Source organism: Thermobia domestica, chromosome 9, assembly GCF_964235325.1.
Source record: "Thermobia domestica chromosome 9, izTheDome1.hap1.1, whole genome shotgun sequence".
Lineage (NCBI taxonomy): Eukaryota > Metazoa > Arthropoda > Insecta > Zygentoma > Lepismatidae > Thermobia > Thermobia domestica.
Genome location: NC_137462.1, coordinates 202,837,776 through 202,856,321, shown reverse-complemented (window position 1 = coordinate 202,856,321; position 18,546 = coordinate 202,837,776). Strand labels below are relative to the sequence as shown.

The following is an 18,546-nucleotide window of genomic DNA, read 5'->3' as shown; positions in this document are numbered from 1 at the left end:
ATTATAAATCTAATAATAAGAAAGAGTAACTATTCTATCAGGCCTTGTTTCCATTTTGTACTAATACACAATAACACACTGAACAAGCTATGTGATAATATGTAAAAAACGCTATCACGTAAAACTTTCAACACAATAACTGTCTTCATCAGACTTCCACTCCTTCTTACTGCTTGGGAGTTGGTCATCACTTATATACTTTTCGGAGATCAACTTTTAATTATCCTTAGAGTATATAAGTGATGACCAACTCCCAAGCAGCCAGTAGGAGTGGAAGTCTGATGAAGACACAGTTATTGTGTCGAAACAGTTACGTGATAGTGTTTTTTTTTTTTTACATATTATCACATAGCCTTGCTCAGTGTGTTATTGTGTATTAAGAAAGAGTAACCAGAAGCTTCCTGATTTTGTAAAAAAATTTTAACGCGATCCATCTTTTTCTCATTTCATTTTTTCATCCTTCCTTATTTTTCTCATTTCTCGTCTCGAAGGGGGGGTCCGGACCCCCCCTTGGCTACGTGCCTGTCCCTCCCGTACCCAATGGTGTTAACTCTAATTTTGTAACAATGAACCTGAATCATACATTAATTCTAACAAAGGATCAATACTATCTGCCATTAGCTTCTCGACGCAGCTAATCATTTCTTGTGTATCAATTTTGGGTGAATTCTCACTGGTGAACACTAGTTTACTACAGTAGAACATTAGATGCAGTTTTACTAGAGTACATACACTTTTCATCTTGAAATTAGAACTTCATGAACAAATTTCTGTTCGGTTTATCTTAGACATGGATACGATTCCTGGTAGTATAGCGTGGCTTTCGATTAAACGTTAAGCTGTAAGCTCTCATCTTAATTACATAGGTTCAGCAAGTTGGCAATATTGGAACAAATACATCAATTGCATCACTATTACGAAATAATATCACACTGGGAATCGAACTCATGAATACTTAGAGCTAGGGTAGTAGGTATCCTTAACCCATTATAAAATTCTGCAATAATGCTGTTCGATGTGATTTTGATTGCTTTGAGCTTAAATGGAGACCCGGGTTGGTCTGAGTCTGGGTTTGGCTCAGACCTATCTAAGAAACAAAACCCAGACGCTCATTTAGTGATCAAAAAGTAGAGTATGTTGCTGTAAAAGAGCAACTTTAACTCTTAGAACATCAAACAGATTCATATAGTTACATTGAATTATAATATTTATCTTTACGATGCAATTCACTGTGTTTGTAAAATATTTGTTTTCATTAATATTACAAGTTGATCCTCGCAAATCTTCGGTTCGATGTACGCTATAGGTTGAAACTGAGAGTAATTCTGAATGTTTACATTCAACTCTTGTTTTAGGGGGGTACACAACTAACTTGCGGTTAGACAAACATTGGCGCTCAATTCCAAATATGATTATGACATGTTAAAGGAAGTATATATGTGGGTTGATAGTAACATTTGCTAAATATTGCACCGCTAAATAATACAGCAATAATCGATTGTTGTTTATAGTTATCCTGTGTTCACGTTGCTTATGGAATAAATACTTGCGGATTCTATACAAGTAATTACAGCCTTATTTACATTTAATGCGGCTTTGTATGAAAAATAAACAGGCAAGCACATTTATGATCAGCATAATCACTATCCATTTTCAAATAAAGGCAGACAGGTGCCGAACGAAGCAGAGCAACAACTGTTAACTATTAAGAACTAGCGTTACTCACAGACTAAGATGTTTTTGTATTATAAATAGGCTTTAGTGAGAAGCATTTGATGGATATCGTTTGAAAGAAATTCTCGGGTAATAAAATATATATGCGCCAAATTATAATTCATTTACGTATTGTAAATACTCAAATTGCATTAAATTGTATTTCTTATGCAGGAATAATGGTTTCGAATCACATAACGGCAATAGAATATAGTAAATGTACGGAAGACAGTTTAAGACAAGCAATACAGTATAAACTGGAGTGATGCTAATTAGCCTCTTTGAAATTGCTGAAAGATTTTTGTTGATATCAGAGTTGATACATAATAAATCACTTACCTGAGGACCTAATATACATAATTCTCCGATTTCATTAATTCCTTTACATTGCTTCGTTTCTGTATCCACAATTTTCAGACTGGTACTAAAAGTTGGTTTTCCAGAGCACATCACATCAAATCCTGGAGATGGATCTGCCATTGTTACCATTGGTGACGTCTCGGTCATTCCGTATGCTACAAATAGAAACTAATGCTATAGCAAGCAGTATGTGATCATTTTTAAAATGTAGCATTATTTTATTTTACAAACAACACAGTATGATGATGGTAATAACATATAGCCTAATTGCTTCGCTGCTGACGTTCCGATTAAACTCTATCCTGTAGGTACTATAAGAACTGTTGTTATCAAGAGTTAACAGATGACATTACTGCAATACTAAATACGTGATTTCTATGAAATATTCATGCCGTATACATACTATTCCATCGATCCAAATTAATTAATCAAAATTTACCCTCCTTGCTGGTATAGCGGTTAGCGTGTGTGTATTTGGAGCATTAGGTCACGGATTCAATTCCACTCTAAACTGTAGATCTGCTGCAATATAGCCTCGCTGTGGACGCAGGATATATACAAATCAATCAAAGTAAGATCTACCGTAACAAAATCGATTTTAGAAAGGATAAAACTGAGAAATAATCAGGTCAGACGAGTTGGAAACAACGTGAAACATAGGGTCTTTTTAATCAGTTAGGCACCAGTTATACACAGCTCTGAAAATTTTGAGGAGCTGTGGTGGCTCAGTGGTATATTACTCGCCTCTGGTGCGTGGGGTCCCAAGTTCGATCTAAGCTCGCGCCAAGTATACTTTGTGATGGACAAATACCGTGTGCGTGGGTTCTCCTGTTTCCTCCCATTTTCTTCATTCCACCATTTCACCCATCATCTTCACTATCTCCATAATGGAAGGACGTTGAACAGAAATTCATTTCATTTCTAAGACTTTTCTAAACCTTACCCCAAAGTAAGAAAAAAGACTTGGTTCTCTATTCGGCATTGCTCTTAGGTGTTTGTCTACTGCAAATTCACTAGCATTCGTTCGCTAACATAATTACAATATAACGTCTCCCTTACAAGAAAATACAGTCGACTTCCGGTTTACCGGGGACGGCTTAATCAGTACTCGCCGAAAAAGAAAAGATTTACATCCAGTTTCCTTCCAGACATGCTTTTGAGGGGCACTGCCCAAAGGAGCTCTGAGAGTACTCCCGGAGGACACAAAAATAATACGTCTATAATATAATAATAAATAGAATAGTACCAACAGTGCCCCCCAGAGTATTAAGAGTGCCCCCCGGGAACATTTTTTCTGAAAGAACGACTGTTTACATCTATCGCAAGAATCATCAGCAGGCACATTAGAGAAAAAGAGATAGAGATACAATAGACATGGAATTTATTAATGAAGTTCGAGTTGAGAAGAACTTTTCAGATCTTCCCCGCCCTTCCCCCTTAACCAAATATTTTTAACAACCTAACTAGTTACAAATCCTTTCCTCACGTAACAGAACATTTTCTGTGTCCTGTCTCCCACCTAGTACACACTGTTATTTTCTGCAATAGAAGGTTTTCCTGTGCGTTTCTGTTCGATTTAAAAATGATAAGAATCACCCCACTTCTATTTATTTGCTGAAAGAAAAATAAATCCATATTCACGTATTTACTTTAGAAAATGAAATGCCTTGAAATCTAAATGAATAAAGATGACAGTGATCTCTCGATAAAAGGGTTGTCTATTTTATGAAATAAAAAGTCTCGAAATGGTGCTTGAAAGAACAACGAGGTATTATACAGTATTTCTGGTATGTTCTGAAACTTTATTAAAGCATAATTCCTGAAAGTACAGTACAGGTAAGACGCCATATAGCATTTTTCTATTCATTATATAGCTATCATTTATCTTTGTCATGTTTTCCCTACCTTTGGATTGACCGTCGTTTTGAGTTAAAACCGTGAATATCTTCATCTCTATTACCCTGGTAAATCGGTAATCAACTGTAGAAAACTTACCTTGCTGGAATACTGTATTCTTGTTCGCTCTGTCAAGAAGTTTCTCGATGTCTACGCGTGTAGAAGGGGCTGCTCCGCAAATGATGTTGTGAGAAGCTTTTAACATCTCTCTGGTAACCGCAGGGTGATGGCCAAGAAACTGTATTAGCGGTGGAACTAAATAGAAGATGCTTATCTAAAATAAAATAAAATTGTTGTATATATATTTTACAACTTGAACTTTAAGGTTTTGAACGTAGATGAAAGCGTTATAATACTTATCATATGGCTCATTTCTCATAATAATTTCACAGCTGTATCAGATTGCATTTATGATCATTATTCCTTTTAACGAACTTTTCACTGTATTGGAGATATACGAGGTGCTACCAAAAATATCCGAGAACTTTTTGTTACTGGGTAAACCAGTAGCAGTAATACATTCCGCCGCTAGAAGTCTCTACGTACATGTATTACCTATTGCACCATAAAGTTGCGTCACCTTTAACACATTCACTTGTGAGTTGTAGTTGTGCGTATCGGAACGTGTTTCAGTGCTTCTGCGATTGTCAAATGGCTGACGATAAGGAGCAACAGATTTGCATCAATTTCTGTGTCAAGTTAAAGAAAACTGCAGCCGAAATCCACCGTATGTTGAAAGAGGCATTTGGTAAGAGTGCACTGAGTCAAGCAAGAATGTTTGAGTGGTTAAAGCGTTTCAAAGAAGGCTGCGAGTCCGTGGAAGATGACAAACATTCTGGTCACAAACATGCACAACACCGGAAATGATCATAGGAAGTGCGTGATGTGATTCGTGAAGGCAAAAGGCAGACTTCACGATGTTTGTAACAGACTTCGACTGACGTACTGTACATGTCCACGAATTCTATCCGCTGAACTGAATATGACACGAACTGCAGCGAAGATTGTTCCTCGCCTTCTTAGCATCGACCACAAAAACCTCAGGATTCAGACCTGCACTGACTGAGCTGCAACAAGAGTCCTAGGGTGTCCAAACTTCTTATCTAGAGTCATTACAGGTGATGAAACTTGAGTCTTGGGATATGAATCCCAAAAACGAAGCAGCAATTTTCAAATGGAAGAAACCATTTTCTCCAAGTCCGAAAGAAGCTCGACAAGTTCTCAGCAACATCAAGTCGATGCTGATCATTTTTCGACATTCGAGGAACTGTGCGTAAGGAGTTTGTTTCACCTGGTCAAAATGTCAACGGGAAGTTTTACCGCGAGGTTTTGAGGAGACTGACGGAAGATGTTCGGCGCAAACGGTCTGAGCTTTGGCAAACGAAAGATTGGTTGCAGCACCATGATAACTCGCCTGCACACATTTCGCTCGTTGTGAGGGAATTCCTGACCAAAAACAACATGGTAACGGCCTCAACCCTCCCTACTCCCCTGACCTAGCAGCGTGCAACTTCTACCTGTTACCGAAGATGAAACTTGCGTTAAGAGAGCCACATTTTGACTCCATTGAAGACATCCAAGTGGAATCGCAACAGGAACTGAACACCCTTCACCCTGCGCATTTCGAACACTGCTTCCAAAAGCGGAAACAACGGTGGGATCGTTGCATAGATGACGGAGAACATTAGGATGTAAGTATAATGCTCTGATTTTTACAATGACTTTCTCGTATATTTTGGGTAGCATCTCGTAACATGTTGGGGTGACTACAACGTGAAAACGAAAATTAACGAATGTACAGGGTGTCCGAGAAGTCTTCGTATTCATAGTTTTGAGTATGACAGAGAGTAATGTCAGCGTAATTTTAAGTACCACTATAGTTGAATACTTATATTTAAGAATATATCCAGTGAATTTCTAGATGTTCCATTGTGAAACATGCATGTTGCGGAGCATTTTATCATTAGAAAGACCACCTTTCATACTTTCGCGAAATCTCTCTTCATCTGTCCTGTTCCGGCGATGAAAGACACGTGACTTGATCGTTCCCCACAATGAGGTATCTGGTATTGTAAGGTCAGGGCTTCGTTGGGGGCCATTCCAATGGGGATGAGATCTTGGAGACATGCTCATTCCAGCAGCCTGGAAATTATTCATTAAGGAAATCATGCACCTGAAGAGCAAAATGAATTGGAACCCATCCAGCTGCACCTACGCACATTTCTTAATTTTCTTCTTTTGTAGCTGATTTATCAGCTACGTTTGCTACGTGTTTAAATAAGAATATCCATCCGAAGAAGTGTCGTGATATTCCAGACCATATCAAAACATGAGATGGTTTTATCCCAACTCTTGCACATAATGAAAATTTCATTAAACTATAACACCACATTCTTCCCGTGTGAACTATATCTCACATTCAAGTGAAAATAACACTCGTGAGCGAGACACAACATTGGAAATTGTGTTAACAAACCACAGCTGGCTGCAATACGCTCGTTGTTAGATAATTTATTCACAAACATCGGTCTAAATGCTTTTAAATGGAAATCGTTTTCAACCTGTTCATGGATTTTTGAAAGTAATCCTTTTGCGAACCAATTGAGTGGAGGCATCACAATTGACTGAGCGACGGCAACACATGTTTCACATGTCTTGTGTTTGATACATTCTGAAGCAAACGCACACAAGTTTGCTTTATGCTATTAACCGTTTTCCACTGTATAATTGTATCCACTTACATCTAGCATTTCTTCACAACTGAAATCTCAATTTATTTTTGAACATAGGGATACTAGACAATGCTTCATACGATCATGAAAGCAGTGCTATGGATGCACAACTTAAAAGACACTAATATTGTTCTCTGTGATACTCAAACATAGGGTGGGGCCGCGGTGACTCAGTCAATGGAATAGATAGATTTGGGAGAAATATTGTAAGATTATAAAGTTCTATATTATGGAGTAGAATAAAAGAGTACTGGGTATGATGACTTTACCCTGTAATCCGGTTCTTGGAAGCAGATAGTGTGGTTAGGAACGGCCCGTACCGTCACCCTATCAGCTGGTCGTAGGGTTACCACTTTCATCTGGAGAAATCCCGGACAGATCAAGAATTGAAGTCAAGTCAAAAGAGACATGCAAAACTAGTCATAATGCATCCCTTTAACACACCCACATGCAAAGGTAGACTCTCAATATTAAAAACATATTTTTATTTGTTATTAGCATAACAAGGTAAAAGAGAATAAGTAAAAAGTTGTACTTTTAAAAAGAGCAATTCTGGAGTTGCATTGCTAAAGGGGAAAAAGTGAAAAATGTTTCTATTCAAGAGAGCAGTTATTTCTTTCTTGAAATGAAGTTTTATTTAATGTCTTTTAGCATGCGACCTCAGATTTGCTTTCATTAAAAGTATCATTTTTCACGTATTCTCTTTTACTTTGTAACTCCATTTTATTGAAATTAGACATGTACATAGGATGAAATTCAATTACGTTAGACATACACATTGTGTGAAACATTTTTAAAATGCTTACCTAGTAACTTCAAATATGATCTCAAAGTTCATATTAGTACTTATAAAGTTAACTGCTACTTAAGTTTGCTTATATTTCAATGAATATTTTTGCAGCTTCAAGAAGCAAGGGTTTTTCACAACACTAACATCTAGGCGATTGGTGCGGCAGAATCGACTAAGCAGTTTCTATCGATTATCGCGAGAGCTGTGGTGGGGATAGGCAGTTCCACGAGGTCTGCCTTTGTTCATTCGTTGATCCCATTTCAGTAGCTAATATGATCTGGACCGGTGCACATCGTGGTTTTGCCGTTCGCGCTTATTATGAAAACAACAGATCTGTGATCGCTACACAACGAGTTTTTTTCTTTCTTTGAGGAGGGAGTGTCCGTGACAGTGAATTCCACACGTTATGTTTCAATGTTGAAAAATTTTCTGCAACCCAGAATGGACGAGATTGTTAAAGAACATGGACTGGGGGACTTGTGGTTCCAACAGGATGGAGCTACTGCTCACACAGCTCGAATTTCACTTGATGTTCTGAGAGAAATGTTTCCGGGACGCCTCGTCTCTTTGAGGGATGATGTCGGGTGGCCTGCGCGGTCACCAGATTTGAGCATTTGTGACTACTTTCTTTGGGAATATCTGAAGGTAAAGGTTTTCAAAAGCCGCCCTCACACCCTACCAGAGTTAAAGGAGCGGATTATTGACGAAGTGAATGCCACACCCCGCGATATGTGTGCAAGAGCTGCTAGAAACTTCAGGGATCGTCTACAACAATGTATCGATGCTAACGGCCGCCATCTTGAGGACATTATCTTCAAAACTAAATTAATATAAAATAGTATATTGTACTAATTTAGAAAATAAAACAAATTCTCTATATATCCAGATTTACTTTTTATTGCTGCTTAAAACTGTTTAGTTGGTTCTGCCGCACCTTGTATTTCCCATAATAGAAAATGACACGTTCTGTAAAAACATTACTTGCGGGAGTAAATTGAATGAACTTCTGCAAGTTGGGCAGATTTTCATTTCCACATTTCTGAAACAATAGGTTCCACTTCTTTTCACATTGACTATCTTTTTCCCTGCAGATGGTATCACTGAGATTTTTTTTTTTTTAACCGAAGCAAGTTCAGACGTGGAGTGCACTTAGCGCCCGTAGATTTAGCGCCCACATATAATAGAATACGCGACAAAACGTACTAGCGACAAAACGTACCACCGACAAAACGTACCACTTACCCTGAGGGCTGCTTGTGAAGGGTTTTCTAAAAACACTTTAAATAATGACAAGCGACAAAACGTACCACTTGACTGGAGGGCTACTTGCGAAGAGTCTTCCAATCACCCATCAAATAATGACAGGCGACAAAACGTACCACTTGATAGGATGGTATATATATATATATATATATATATATATATATATATATATATATATATATATATATCGGCCAAAATAACGTAAAAAGTTGAACAGATTGGTGGTGAGAAAGGTACCGATGCAAGACCAAGACTAAGACTAAGGCTAAGGACCAGGGACGGATAGGCATTATTAGAGGGGCGCGGGCACTTTCTCCCACAAGGGCCACCAGCATCTCAATATCACAAATCAATTGCACAGTTTTCTTTCTACAGTAAGTCAATAGTATTAACAATTGACAATTAAAACCTGATACTCTTTCATCAGTATATTATTCTGAATTGTTCAAAATATTATATGAAGTTCAAGGAGAACGTATACTATATTACAAAATTAGCAGATGTTTTAGTGTACTAGTTTTTGATGCTACTGTATCTATCACTTTTGCATTCGAAATATTATTTAATAAATCTTTTTCAATAGACATCAACATAAATGTTTTCAAATGTTTCTGAGACATGGTACTCGTTAGTCTATTTTTAATGTATTTCAGTTTATTTCAGTTTTGAAAAATTTCTTTCACGTGTTACCTGAGTTACGGGCAAAGTCAATAAAAATTTGTATGCTGGAAACTTGGATAAGTATTACTGCAAAATTTACAATTCTTCAAAATTAAAAGCAGCACATTGGACAATTTTGCAACACGTTTTGCATTCGCTTTCCGCGTGAAGAAATATGTTTTCTCCTAATTCTGAATCACTTGCACCATCAGCAGTGATTTTTTCTCGGTTGTGCTCGTCATCAAGACTGACTTTCAAGGATATCCACGTCCTTCAAAAGTCCAAGAGAATACTTTTATAGTATCCATGGAAACTTCTTTACTGAAGTTTTTCAGAAAATATGTAAGTTTATCGAAAGGCACGTCTGGAAGTTCTATTACTTGGTTGAAGTGTCTAGGGTCCAAATAATCCATAAAGTACATTGCTTCTTGAATCTTGAAGAAATACTCGAAACTACCATGTCCACTATTGTGTTAAATGCGTCGATGCAGTACCTGGTCATTGGATAGAAGCAGCTTCATTTTCATATTCATAGGAAAATCTTTGTCCATCTCTGAAGGCGAATTGTCGACAGGTCAATAGAAAAAAAATCACGTTCTAAGTCTTCAAATTTGTTATTGGCCCATTCTGCAAAGCTTAATGCTGCATTCTTAACGGATTAAAAATCATCTCTTTCACTTGGAACAGAGTACTCTGCACCATCCGATAGGACTACACTAGCAGCATCTTCTATTTGGAGATAGTTTGACAGAGAGGTCGTCACTTGAAATATCTTAAGGAACATTTGTGCTGTCCGAGTTGTTTTGAACTTGAGAAGATCTTTTATAATATATTATATCCTTTCGCTTTACACCTAGCTTTTGGTGTGATATTTTCTGTAGAAGCAATTTTCTTAATTATTATGGTCAACTCTATATACAAAGCACTTTCTGGGTTCGAAAAATGACCAAACTTTTTCTGAAAAACAGTGTGTTTTCTACTATCTTGTTTCCGCAATAATTGTAAGACGCCTTTGTTAACATTTGATCTTCCAAATGTTCATTCGCTGATAGGACTCGCATAAATATCGCACAGCCATTCAGCAGAAAAATGACACAGAATCAGTGCTTTTTTTTTTTTTTTGTCAGATCACATGTGACGTGATTGAGTATATGAGCGTAACACCACACGTGTAACTGAGTTTCTTAGTGGTTAAGCGGTTAGCGTATGCGCCTTTGTCGTGGGAGACCTGGGTTCGATTCCTGGCGGGAGCTCATGTTGTTCGGATTTCCCGTAAATCAGTATGTCCCGTCTCATATAGCCTCGCTGCTAAAGGGCCGTTAAACTCAAAATCAACTGAATCACACGTGTAACTGATCATAGGTGAATTGAAAAAATCCGAATATTGTCCTTGCATGTTACTTGAGCCATCGGTTGAATTTCCAATACACTTCTTAATATCAAGGTTCAACTTCTGCAGAATTTCCAGCAGTAAACCGCAAGGACACTGGTCTGCGGTAGATATGCATTTTACAATGACAACAATACTTTGTTTAACAACCATTTTAACAACATACCGTAAAACAACAGAGCACTGGCCTGAAACTACTATATCTTGAGTAGTGTCTAATAGAACAGAAAATATTGAAGCTTGAGAGACTTCTTTTGAAATATATTCTCTGATAAGTGTGTTGATTCAAATCCCCTTTCACCTATTCCAAAATGCAAAACAAATAAATTAAAGAAATAAAAGGCAAATGATGATAACCCGTGCCGGTTTTAATTTTCAGATACCGGTTCTGAAAGACGGGCCTGAGCCTAAAAAAAAAAAAAAAGAAAAAGAAAAGAAAAAAGAAAAGAAAAGTGTGTTGATAGCATTTAAAACATAATTCACAGTGTTTAGTAAAAGTTATGCGACCACTATCCTGCTTAATTCCTCGTATATGACTCTTCTCGGTGACCTTATCTAAATTACTTTTAAGCGGAAGATCAAATTTGCTTAAGAAAGGAATAATATCCAAAAAGTTTCCATGATCTATAGTTGTGTCTTTCAGTTTATAGGCTGCTACATTTCCTCTGTAAATGAGCCCTCTTTTACCAATGAGTTTCTGCACTTTGACAACTCGATACATTCATTGCCTGTCTGTTCTTCTCAACCTTATACTGCCGTTGTTTTACCTGTTCATGAGGAAGTAGTTTCTTAACATTATGTTCTCTTTTGTTAGATATGTAAGCACCCAGATTGGTCCAATGTATTTTGGAAGACTCGTATTCTCTTACTCGCTGATAAACGTGTTTAATGTTACGTTTGTCACGTACAGAACCTTTAAGAGAAGTTTGTTTGATCTGGAGAATAATCTGTGAACACGCTGAAAAAAAATGCTTGAAGTGGTACGTTTTGTCGCAGATTGAATATCCGAAATGTTTTAATTAGTGCAAGACAGGTTGTAATTTAAATAAGTGGTACGTTTTGTCGTGGAATAAATATCAGAAATGCTTTAGTTAATCCATGACAGGTTGTCATTTATGACAGGTCGTCAAAAGTGGTACGTTTTGTCGCGAAAATTCAAGTGGTACGTTTTGTCGCTGGTACGTTTTGTCGGGACACCCATATAATATCGTATACTTAGCGCCCAGAAAATATTTGATGCTTATCAGTGTGTTAGGGTTGACCAAAGAGAGAACTAGTTTATATGTATAAATGTAGTTTCGTACTCAAATCATCTATCCCATCCCCTCTCTTTTGACGACTAAAGAACAAAAATTTTTCACTTGAAAGATCCTGCCTAAGGGGTTTTAAAACTTCCTGCACAATTGTCATGTCACTTTTAAAACCCCTTAGGCAAGTTGAAAGAAATGTGTTCTTTTCTTCCTCTTCTGTTCATCACCGTCAGCTCTAACACTCTGACTTTTCATGTACATCTGTAATTACGTACAATTTAATTACGACTTAAGAGCATTACCATATCACCTATGAGATTTTCATATATGGATGTGAATTCATGTGCCAGCGTTATTTTAAAATTTATATAGTTTTAAATAATAATAATTACACGCACCTTAATGCAAATACTACTGCATGGAAAACAGCAATTATTTATGCACATTGCATAACTTCATTTCCTATCGTAAATACAGGGTGTCAAAAAATTCAAATGCCAAAATTTGCTGGGTAATTCTTTATATCAAATGAAAATAAAACGTTCTAATGAACATGTGTCAAGTGTTATAAGCCGTCCTAAACGCAATCAATCACATTTTAAACCCTAGTTTAAAAATAATGGAACATATCGCAAGTAGTTAAAGAAATTCGGCAAGAACTAGTATTTCCTCTATCTAAATATCCATACAAGGATACACTTTTAACCCTAGGACCACGCGCGGCGATTAGGGGGGGGGAAGGGCAAAGGGGAGCAGTTGCTTCTCCACATTTTGAAATGACCCATTAATGTATATAGTTTCATTTGGAAATATAAAGTTTTGTATGTATTATTGGTTCATAGAATACAAATGGTGCCATAAAATATTTGCCGTTCCATGAGTACATATTGGTTATCTTTCCGTGAAGTTAAGAAAGCTACAGAAATTGCGTTTTAAAAATGCCACTAAAAATGACCCAAAAATTAATCTGTTGGAGCGAGACAATTCGAGCGTACTTTCATTTCATCTTACAAGGGCTCGATATGTTAGTAAGCCACTCTGGATCTAATTGAAATATCATTTCGCAAGAAAAGAAGTCCTTCACAAGTTATTCTTTAATTGCACAAAAATTGACAGTTCCTAAAACAGTTCTTTTCTTGAAAAATTGAAGTTCTTTTCTTCTTTCTTATAGTAAGGAATATTTTGATTTGATTTTTTTCAGTTTAACTTCCTGTTCAGCAGCGAAGCTATATGAGACGTGAACTCAATGATTAACGTAGAGTCCGAACCACGTGAGCTCCCTCCGGGAATTGAACCCAGGTCTTCCACGTCAAAGGTGCGTACGTTAACCGCTTAGCCACGAAGGAGCTCAGTAAGGAATATATAATTTTGAAGTGTAATATACGAGTTTAGGGGTCTACATATACAGTTTTGTTATACAATTAAATTTAGTAAATTCAACATAATTCTAGGTTTTAGGATTATTTTGTATAACTGGAATGTGGAGTGACTAAGTATTGTTGAGTTTTGATGTATTCCAAGAAAATGAGAACTGTATCTAATGGCAACGAACATGTTTCGGGAAGCTGCAAAAATATTTCTTTGAATGTCGTAGCATATGCTTGTAGTCTTCACTGTCTTTCTAAGAATAATAACACATATAATAACATGCGTGCAATTAAAAATATAAGTTGTTCATTAATTTCCAGTTTCAATATCACTTTTGCAGAACAAGCCTTATTATCCATTACTATGATTATTTGATTAATATTATCCTTTCTATTTATTTGTTTTGCAAATTTGTTATTAAATAGGTCCCTAATCTGATCACACAATTTTCCAGACAGAATTTTAAGATGCATGATTTTATGATTTTTTGATTTCATGAGCAAGGAATCAGATCTCTTCTTACACCTTCGTTGTATAAGAGTACAAAGAGTTTGTATCTTGTGTTGCTCTTGTCAATTTACGTAACAAAATATGAAACAAGATATATGGTATTTTAACTGAAAAAGATAGTTATACAGTTATACAGCCTTTAGTCTATATAACAGCCTCCTAATAGTTATACAGCCTTTAGTCTAACAAAGTGTTACAAGCAACCAGGAAAAGTAACATTGACATACAAATACTGTATTCAGATCATGTCTTGCCTCCCCACTTTTAACGTCCAACCGCCGCTACTGCCTAGGACTACCAGGTGGGTCCATTGCAGTCGTACGCATACTTTCTTTAATAATTACTAAGGCTTAGTAAGTATTGAAATTCTATGATATTTCCCTGGTTGTGTTCTTGTATTATGTTATTTAAGTATTTTTTTTTTCATTTCCGTGAGTTAAGTGATAGTTTTTAAAATTTATAGCATTGGGTGCCGAGTGGGTCCATTAAACTCGAGCCTTAATGAAGAAATATGAGGATAGATTCAGAATAGATTGAGATTGTGGCTCGTAGCGGAGTGAACGTTCTGATAATCTTCTAACTGTCCCAATGAAGTCAGATATAACATATTGCAACTTTATGTGTTATTATTTAGTTTGATTGATTTAATTATTTGCAATTTTGCTTATTTTATTTATTCACTTATATAAGTCCATTGTCAGAAGCATAATAGTTGCTTTTGTCTATCAAACTGTATTAATTTTTCCATTGTATGCAGTTGTGTATCCAGGGGGAGTTTCCCGGGATATGAATTCCCAAGAACCAAAATTTTAGAAAGTTGCTAGAATAAAATCTAAATTTGTGCTTTCAGTCTCCACATTAACAAAAAAGTTTTCCGGAGTAGGACACTGACCCCCCCCCCGAATAGAAATCCTGGCTTTGCCACTGATTGTATGTAAAGTTTTGTTTATTGTTAGTGTGTTTTGATCATTGCACGTGGTAGACAAACAGATCACTAACAATACACGTCACTATTGATGGTAGAGGAGGAATATTTTTGGTAAATCAATAAACAATGAAGAAATTGATTCCCGACAGACGATAAGATATTAGCAGACTGGGTTTAGTTTACCTGAATGGGAGACATGTTATCATACATTTCAATCTTCAACAAGAGAGCAAAAAGTCTTCCCTGTGCTCATCCAACCGAGAAATGTCTTTGGAAGAAATCAGATAAGGAATTTTGCAGGTGTCCACTCAGCCGTGGACCCAACACCTCTCGTTATCTTTCAATCAGAGTTTTCCTAAGTGATTCCTTGTCACGCATTAAAAATAACAGGAAATCACTAACCAGTTCGTTTTTAAAATACTGGTTCCATCTCTCAGGTAATGAGGTATATAAAGGCACAATCATACGTGTTATATTCCTTCTTTAATTTTCTTAATACTGACCATTGGGAATAGTTTATACAAATATACAAATGTATTACCGTTCAAGTTAGATTTTTTGTTCTGTTTCTTAGTCCGATTGAAAGTTTAACTTCTGTTTTCAGCACTGACGATATATATATACATAGGCGCCGACTTGAAGAAAATATTGGGGGGGCCAAAACAATGAATAAATATATAATCATATTCAGCCGTTTTCTACCAACTGCTGGATAAAGGCCCCCTTCCCTCAACATCTCGGTATACTGTATCCGCTCCGCTGCTAAATTCATGACCTAAGCCAAATTTGTGTAAACGCATTTAAACAAATTCAAGTTCAAATTCTGGGAACTTCACTGCACCGCATTGATCTTCACTTCTCATATCAGTGTTACCATAGTGTTGGTTGAAGCTTCAGTGCCCTTTAAGGATTTTTGTTAACTTTTGTTACCATGGCACACTATTGTCTTTGACCTCTTATTTAGGTTCTACGAGGGTCACTACAAAAGTTTTGAGATACGCATTGTTGTGGCACAGTATTTGAATTGCAACAATTGCGTTCGGTAGTGGTATCCAGAGCGAAGAAGCGAAGCAAGCTTCAACTCGCCTCGCTTGTCGGTGTGGCCATATCGCCTTCACTTGTTTGTTGATGTGAGCAGTATTCGGCTGTCTAGAATGGAGCTCGAAAGGGAACATTTTCGGGCAATGATCCTTTACGATTTCAGAAGTGGTTTGAATGAGACACAAAGCCTTGAGAGTTTGCAGGGGGCATTTGGGGAACTTGTTCCTTCCCGTGCTACAATTTTTCGGTGGTTTGGTGAATTCAGAAGAGGCCGGACATCGCTTAAAGATGAAGAGAGAGCTGGACGTCCGGCAACAGCTATGTCAGATGAAAACATTGCCGCTATGGAACAAATGATTCGAGAAAATTCTCGAACAACTTTCAAGGACATTGAATCTACAGTGAACATTGGATCGCCAGCAGTAACAAAAATTATTCATGATCATCTTCGGCTCTGGAAGGTTTCATCTCATTGGGTGCCTCACACTTTGACTGAACAGCACAAGCGCATGCGTGTGGAATGGTGTGAAGAAATATTTGCAAGATTTAATGGAGGCAATTCTCGACACGTCTCTGACATTGTTACTGGTGATGAGACTTGGATCTATCAATTTGACCCTGAAAATAAACGCTAGTCTTTAGTTTGGATCTTTCCAGACGAAAATCCACCCACGAAAGTGAAGCGACCGCGAAGTGTGGGGAAAAAGATGGTCGCAACTTTCTTCTCCAAATCTGGCCATGTTGCAACTGTTCCACTTCAAGAACAAAGGACTGTTACTGCTCAGTGGTACACCACTCTTTGCCTAACAAAAGTGTTCCAGAAGCTTCGGGAACGGCATCGAAGAACTGGATTACGTGGGATCCTGTTTCATCATGACAACGCGTCCGCACACACGGCCAACATCACAATTCAGTTTTTAGAATCTACGGAGGTCAAACTTTTGACTCATCCACCGTATAGCCCTGACTTGCCCCCGTTATTTTTTTATGTTTCCCAGGATCAAAGATCGCATGCGTGGGAAGAGGTTTTTTCAGCCCTGAAGAAGCTGTAGTGGCTTACGAGAATCAACTTTTAACACCTAAAGAAAAGACTGGCAATACTGCTTCCAAAAGTGGTTTTCCAGGATGCAAAGGTGTGTACAGTGTAATGGTGAATACTTTGAGAAAATGTAAGTGTTAAATTGATTTTAAGTATGTAAGTTATTTCATATCTCAAAACTTTCGTAGTGACCCTCGTATAACAGGTATTTAAGCCGTTCTTTTATTAGTCAAGTCAAGGACGGACCAAAGAACACCCCAGATGCATTTTGGAACCGGATGGTCAATTTGGCTGCGCCAAGTGAGGCGGAAGGGCGTGACTTTTTACTTTTTCTTAAGACAAATTTCAAAAATGTTTCACGCCTTTAGTTTTCACGATATCAGATTGGAATTGTATGTACCTTTGGATATCTCTCAATTTTTTTTGAGATCTCTACGTGAATCCGAGTCCGGGCACGAGGGGCGCAAATGTTCCGAGGGGCTGATTTTTTTAGTAAAATTTAAGTTTTCCCGATTTTTCCGGTTCAGGAATACGATACATGTGGGTGGCACAATTGGAAAGGGCTTGTTATACTAAAGAAAATAACGTTTAAGCCATGACTCTAGGCTAAATAGTAATGACGCAGAAAATTTTTATAATAAGTATATACGTATATGTGTGTATAAAGAGAGAGCCTAAATTTAGACTTTCACCAATTTTTCTGCCCTTTGTTTTTAAGATACAAGATTGGAATTTTGCACACGTATTATGTACATAAAATGTATTATTAGAAAAGAAATTCAGATCCCTACGTCAACCCAGGCCTCGGCCAGAGGGGCAAAATGTTTTGTTTGGATTTGCAAAAATACTTCCGAGTTTTTCCCTAATTATCTGGTTCAAGTGTATGATACGGATATGTGAGTCATAACGTTGGAAAGCCTAATTATACTGAAGAAAATAGCGTTTGAACCATGACTCTAGGCTAAATAGAAATGACGCAGCACATTTTAAAAATAGTTTATACCTAGGTATATATATTTATATACATATTAAAAGATGGGTCACCTTCAGACTTTCAAAAGTTCTTCCGACCTCAGTTTTGAAGATACAAGAACGAAATTTTGCGCACATATTATGTACATAAAAAGATATATATATATATATATATATATATATATATATATATATATATATATATATATATATATATATATATATATATTTTTTTTTTAAAGATTCAGATCCCTACGTGAACCCAGGCCCGGGCCAGAGGAGCACCAAAATTTCGAATTTTTTTTCGAAAAACATGATTTTTTTTCAGTTTTCTTGTTTCTGGTGTATAATACGGACAGGAGAGTGGTACCGTTGGAAAGTATGATCTATCCTGAGAAAAACGAGACATGAACCACGTTCCTACGATAAATAGTAAGGAAGCAGTAGCTGTTTGAGTAAAAGTCTAAAATTTATCTCAAAAAGTGAAAATCCTAAAAGGGTTAAACGCCGATTTGAAAACTGTCCTTTTTATCCAATAAGGAGGTTGTTCTTAATATTGAATTTAATTCACGACGTAATTTACGACAGAAATTCTTGCTCCTTTTTGGTAATTCTTCCTCAACTGGATTATATT

General features: G+C 36.9%; 1 protein-coding gene across 2 annotated transcripts in view; it reads right to left on the bottom strand.

Moving 5' to 3' along the window:
• The window catches only part of LOC145660539 (uncharacterized), a 151,051-nt gene that overhangs the window by 44,323 nt on the left and 88,182 nt on the right, over positions 1-18,546 (bottom strand). For both annotated transcript variants that reach the window (XM_081725731.1, XM_081725732.1), the window contains 2 exons: positions 4,069-4,243; positions 2,053-2,228 (listed from right to left, as the gene is read on the bottom strand). In XM_081725731.1, the coding sequence (XP_081581857.1) occupies positions 2,053-2,228; positions 4,069-4,243 (351 nt within the window). The remainder of the gene's footprint in view (positions 1-2,052; positions 2,229-4,068; positions 4,244-18,546) is intronic.